At 37.6% G+C, this 6012-nt stretch overlaps 1 protein-coding gene across 1 annotated transcript; it reads right to left on the bottom strand.

Moving 5' to 3' along the window:
* Positions 1–618: 618 nt before the first annotated feature.
* LOC131875506 (uncharacterized) lies at positions 619–3464 on the bottom strand. The gene is made up of 6 exons (XM_059220017.1): positions 3208–3464; positions 2869–3101; positions 2616–2768; positions 2109–2509; positions 1592–2000; positions 619–1478 (listed from the first exon to the last, which is right to left on the bottom strand). The coding sequence occupies exons 1-6, from the start codon at positions 3294–3296 to the stop codon at positions 883–885; spliced, it is 1881 nt and encodes a 626-aa protein (XP_059076000.1). The 5' UTR covers positions 3297–3464; the 3' UTR covers positions 619–882.
* Between the last annotated feature and the right edge of the window lie 2548 nt (positions 3465–6012).

Raw genomic sequence — 6012 nt, 5'->3', positions numbered from 1 at the left:
GATGAAGATGTTTTCCAATTTCAATGCACAAATTTTGAAAATTTACAAATTCTTACATGTGACATTGCTTTGTTCTTGTTTTGCAAACTTCAAAGCTGCATAACTTTTGCATATGACTTCAGATCAAGATGATTTTTTTTTAATCGCATAATTTTTCATGTGCTTTACAATGGTGTTGATTGTTTCACTTGGTATTGTACTAAAATCATACTTTCACTATAAATGTTTTTACAATAATTTATAAAAAGCATTGAAGTCTGATTCACTTAGTGTTTCTTATTGGTGGCAATTGTAATGGAACTAAAAATAAAGTGCCAAATCGTATTTATTTAGAGGGGGTTTCTTTGATTGAGTGAATTAAGGAGGTCTCTTGGTATGCTTTTGGTTTTATATCTTTTTCACTTATGTTCTATTTTCCTTCAAATGGTTCCATTTAAATTTTCATTGTTAACATTATACAATTACAATCAAAGAAACGGGACTCGGACTCGGACTCGGCTCGGACTCGGCAAGGCCGACTTGGGACTCGGCGTCAGACTCGGCTGGACTCGGGAAAGTGAAAAACTCAAGAAATTTAGAGATTTTTAAAGATTTAAAACTTGTTTCAGACACCCTTTATTGAATACACCTTAAAGACACAAAAACATCATTAAACTCGGCTCATTTGATTACATACACAAGTATACATCAATCACATAAGCATAAACGCAAATTGTAGTTGAAGAAAATAAGAAACATAGATATATAAATATTGTCAAATGTATACAATATTACAAAACTCATGGAATAAAAAATCCATGTCATCATATGATCATCATCAAATGTTTCATACAAATACCAAAGGTAAATAGTAAAACTAAATACAACTACAAGTGTACAAGCCTATGGCTGAGATGGCCGTGCACCCTCTCGCCCTGGCCCCCTGTGAAGGCGTTTAAAGTAGGTCCTGGATGATTCAGCAGCCATAGTTGCTCCCCGTGACACCATGCCATGCTCACCAACATCAGGAACGGCTGTGTCATGCTCACCAACAACAGGAACAGCTGTGTCACTCCGAGTCTCAGTATTTCCTGTCTCTGCTCGTGTTCTCTGCTCCTCCTCTGCCATGGCTACAGCCTCAGCCTCTATATCTACCTGGTCGATCCAATCAATGTCATCATCACTAAATACAGCTGTAGGAGTCCCAGGAGTTGTCTGATTCTCATTGGCCCACTCTGCTTCAAGATCAACCTCATCTAGAATGATAGGAGACATGTCAACTGTTGCATTCTTTCTCATTCTTAGGCGGAGGTTGTAGTGAACAAAGACGAGATCATTCATCTTCTCCACAAATAATCTATTGCGCCTCTTGGAGTGTATGTGCTCAAACATACTCCAATTGCGCTCACAACCTGATGCGCTGCATGGTTGGCTCAAGATACGAATGGCCAACTTCTGAACATTTGGTGTCTCTGGGCCAAAAAAGTTCCACCAATGATCTGAGTTTGAAATGAGAAAAATAAATAAAATCAGTCTCACTCATGAACTCATTTAACAAGTTACAATATAGTATTGAATAAAACTAAAATTAAGCCTAACAATTTATTTTTACCTGGCATCATAGTTGTTCTAGCGTGTTTGGCGACAGGACGAGAGAAGGTCTCCCCTTGTGCATCTGAGAACATCTGTAGCTCTCGAAAAAGGTCTATCTGAGAAGTACTGGCAGGTCCCATCTTCTCCATGATTGCATATAGCCCATTAAGGACCTCCGCATCAGCCTTGAAAGAAGGGATAAAACGGAATGCCGGATTCAGATAATAGGCTGCCGCATGGATGGGCCTATGTAGCTGATGATGCCATCTCCTATCAATGATCTCCCAAATGGGACCATACTTGCTCTCATCTGCTCCATAGACGAATTTGATGGCCTCCTTCGCCCTATCCATGCCCTCATATATATAGCCCATTGCGGGCTTATCTCCATCCGCAACTCGCAACAAAACCACCAAGGGCTTAACAAACTGCAAAATTGAAAATATTGTGTAATTTAGAAAAATGAGCAAATAAGAGAATACATATAATAACTTATAAAACATGAAGCTAAATTGTAGAATTTATAAAAAAATTACCTTCACTATCTCATCACAAGGGACCCAAAAGCCTTGCTCATAAAAAATGCAGTCTGCCATCTCTATCCCTGCAGGGGTGGTAGCATAGGATGAGGAAGACCACTCCTCACCAACAATCATACGTCTCAAGGCAAGCTTAGACCTAAGCATGGACTGCAATGTGAGGAAGTTTGTGGCAAATCTTGTGATTCCTGGACGATGCAACTCCTTCTGCTCTGTGTATTGTCTCATAAGAGCCAACACCCATGAATGATTATATACAAATTTGCAGACATTTCTTGCCCTTTCTACACATCTCTTGACCCATGGGATTTTTCCAATATCCTCCAACATGAGGTCAATGCAATGAGCAGCACATGGAGTCCAAACTATAGATGGGTGCCTCTCCATCAATAGTCTACCTGCAGCAACATAATTTGTTGCATTGTAAATTGTAATTAATGGAGGTACAAACTACAAGATAGTAATTAATTTGCAAACAAAATTAGTTTGTAATCAAAAGTTTACCCGCAGCAACATAATTTGCTGCATTGTCGGTCACCACCTGTACCACGTTCTCCTCACCCACATCTTCAATCACCTCCTCTATCTGCTCACATAGGTAGGTGGCATTCTTGCAATGGGTGGAGGCATCAATGGACTTGATGAAAACGGTGCCCCCTGAAATAAAAAAATAAAGCTAGGTCAATGATCATTCAATAAACCATTAGATAAAAAATAAAAAATTAAAGACTATATGAAACTAAAATTAATCAATCACCTGCGGAAGAAACAAGAAAATTAAGGAGAGTTCTATTTCTCCTATCCGTCCAACCATCAGTCATGATGGTGCAGCCTTTAGTGCTCCATATGTGGCGTTGTTCATCTAAATCCTTTTTCACATCATCCACCATTTGAGACAAAATGGGTCCCCTCAAATCACTCTCACTAGGGGCTTTGAACCCCGCCCCGCATATGGTAATGGCATCAACCATTTGTTGCCAATAAGGAGACCTGTCGCAAAGAAACTCAATGAGATAAGTATAAAAATTCAATGAGATAAGTTAACTATAAAAATTAAAACAATCAAAGTTATCAAACATAAAAGTAAAACATTCACCTGGCTACAAAGAATGGAATACAGCTGTAGCTCCAAAACCTGCCAATTGCCATTTTAGTAGCATCATGGACCTCCTTGTTCCAACCCATGCCCTCAAGCGACGGTTGGGACCCAGGAGTAGTGCGAGGCACAAAGAAGGAATCCAACCTAGATTTATGAATCCTAGGTCCAATGGTAACATTCCCACTATGACTACTAGTGGTAGGAGCATGAGAAGTGGCGGTGGCAGTGGCACTGCCACTTATAGAAGCAGAAGCAGAAACGAAAGCACTAGCAGTAGCAAACTGAGTGGGACGATATGGAGGTAAGGAAGAAGGGCCTCAACACAACCTAACTGTGTCCCTCTTCCTAAAACTGTCTCTCTCCCAATGGCCGCTCGATCCTCCTTTTGTTTCTTTTTTCTTTCAATCTCCTCAACCATTACATAACAATCACGTATGGCCTCAGAGACTGCTTTTAGGCATGGTTCGGCATCATGTCCACGCACACCAGCAATATGGTATTTCAGCCTATATATACCTCCATGGAATATTGTTTTGCAAAACATACATTTTGTTTGCCCCTTTCCTTGCCCTGGAAAATCCTCATGATATTTCCAAGCAGGGTCCTTTCTCATGGGGGGTCTAGAAGCTGAAGTAGACATTTTAGGATAGTTTTGTGAAAGTTGAAGCTGAGGCAAATAATAAAGTGAAGTTTGCTGCAATAAAACATTACAAATACAAAATAAAATTAATACATACATTCAAAAAAACTAAAGTAGGGTTTGTAAATTTTTTTTTAAAAAAATTGTAGGGTTTGTCAAACCCTACAATTTAAAAAAAATAAAATTTACAAACCCTACATACAACCCTACATGGTACAACTACATACTACATGCTACATACAAATTACAAACATACAAAAGATCTTGCATACAAGAAAATATAAAACTTTCAAAATAAATAAATAGAAAATGGAATTTTTGCATATAAGAAACAAAATAATGTTAAAAAAAACAATCTTACCTCTTACAACAAGCTTGAAATGAGCTACAAACTCTTCCTATCCAACTCTTGATGCACCAAATCGAAACACAATGCAGCTCCAATGTGACAAATTGAAGAAAACTAGAGCTTCCTCCTTGCTGGTTTTTCTTCTATGCACCCTTGTTTTTCTTCCCAACTCACTTTACTCTTCCTTTTTTTGCAAGTGAATGAAATGAAAGTCACTTTTAGGGCTAGAAGACATTTAACATAAAAAAACGGATTTAAAAAAACTATGCAAATTAATTTTTTTTTGTGTTTTAAACCATGCCCACGCCGGCTGAGTCCGAGGCTCGGGACTCGCCGAGTTTGGCGATTTTGGGCCAAAATCGCCAACTCGGCGAGTCTGGCGAGTTTACTCGCCAGACTCGGCCGAGTCCGAGTCCGAGCCCCTGGGACTCGTTTGGCCTGACTCGGACCCGGACTCGCCGAGTTTAGGCGATTTCGGGTGAGTCCCGTTTCTCTGATTACAATACATAGCATCAAAATGTATGGAATGTCTTAATGCAACTAAGATTTACATCTTATGTTGAAAACAATGTAATTGAACCCACTAAAGATAAGGAAAAGCTAATTTGGATGATTGAACATACAAAAACACTTTGTTGTCTTAAGAGTTTAATTTCTTTAGATATTATGTTTAAAATTGAAGGATGTACAAATTCACATTATGCATGGGAAAAATTAAAAACTGTAAATGGTACAACTGTTGAAGTTTGAAGTTATCAAATTGATAACAAACTAATGAGTCTTGATCCTAAGTCTTTTGGATAACATCCAAGACTATGTAACAACGGTTAAGGACTTTAGAGCACAATGTAAATCATGTGGTCTTGAAAAGAAAGATATTCAGTTTGTCTATAATACTTTCAACAAACTTGGATTTGAATATCCAACTTTTGTTTCTAGCTTTCTCACTCATAGATTGACAATCTGATGTACATTCATTACGCCTTATGCTTCATCTTCAGAAATGTTAATGCAAGAATAAGTGAAGCTTCTTTCAGTCTAAAGCTTTACTGGCTAGTCAACCAAGGGTCAAAAAGAATCACGGAAACTTGATAAGAAACTGAAGCAGTTCAAAAAGAAGTCACCAAAAGATCAAGCACAATCATCATCTACATCCTTCACTTTGAAACATAATATCTAAGCAAATTAAACTCCTAAGACAACCAAGTGCTTTTGCATGTTTAATCATCCAAATCGGTTTTTCCTTATCAGTGGGTTCAATATAAGGTGTAAATCTTAGCTGCATTAAGGCATTCCATGAATTTTGATGCCATGCATTGTAGTAGTATTGTGTTAGCAGACGTGAAAAAGATGCAAGAACACAAATACACCAAGAGACCCCCTTAATTGACTCAATCAAAGGATTCCCCCCCTTCACCACAAAAAAAAGAAAAATGATTTGACACTTTATTTTTAGTGCTATTACAATTACCACCAGTAAGAAACATTAAGTGGATCAAATTTCAATGTTTTTAACAAATTTTCATAAAAAAGTTTATATTGAAAGTATGATTTTGGTACAATGTCAAATGAAACTATCAACACCACTGTAAAGTAAATGAAAAAGCATGCACTTTTACAAAAAATTGCCTTTTGTTCGAAGTCTATGTAAAAGTTATGCAACTTTGAAGTTTGCAAAACAAGAATAAAACAATGTCATGTGTGAGAGTTTGCTAATTTTGGAAAATCCAGACATTGAAATTGGAAAATGTGTTCACTACCATGTAGAGCACAAAAAATTGGCCAAATTAACAAAAAATGCATTAAAATCGGA

Source organism: Cryptomeria japonica, chromosome 4 (assembly GCF_030272615.1).
Source record: "Cryptomeria japonica chromosome 4, Sugi_1.0, whole genome shotgun sequence".
Lineage (NCBI taxonomy): Eukaryota > Viridiplantae > Streptophyta > Pinopsida > Cupressales > Cupressaceae > Cryptomeria > Cryptomeria japonica.
The sequence above is the reverse complement of the archived record's forward strand: the minus strand, read 5'-3'. Positions and strand labels throughout refer to the sequence as shown.

Coding starts and splice junctions, on each gene's coding strand:
- LOC131875506 (XM_059220017.1), bottom strand. CDS start 3,296: ATGGGTTGGAACAAGGAGGTCCATGATGCTACTAAAATGGCAATTGGC. Junction 2,510..2,615: donor AGCAAATTATGTTGCTGCGG/GTAAACTTTTGA, acceptor ATGTTGCTGCAG/GTAGACTATTGATGGAGAGG. Junction 2,001..2,108: donor CTTGTGATGAGATAGTGAAG/GTAATTTTTTTA, acceptor TCAATTTTGCAG/TTTGTTAAGCCCTTGGTGGT.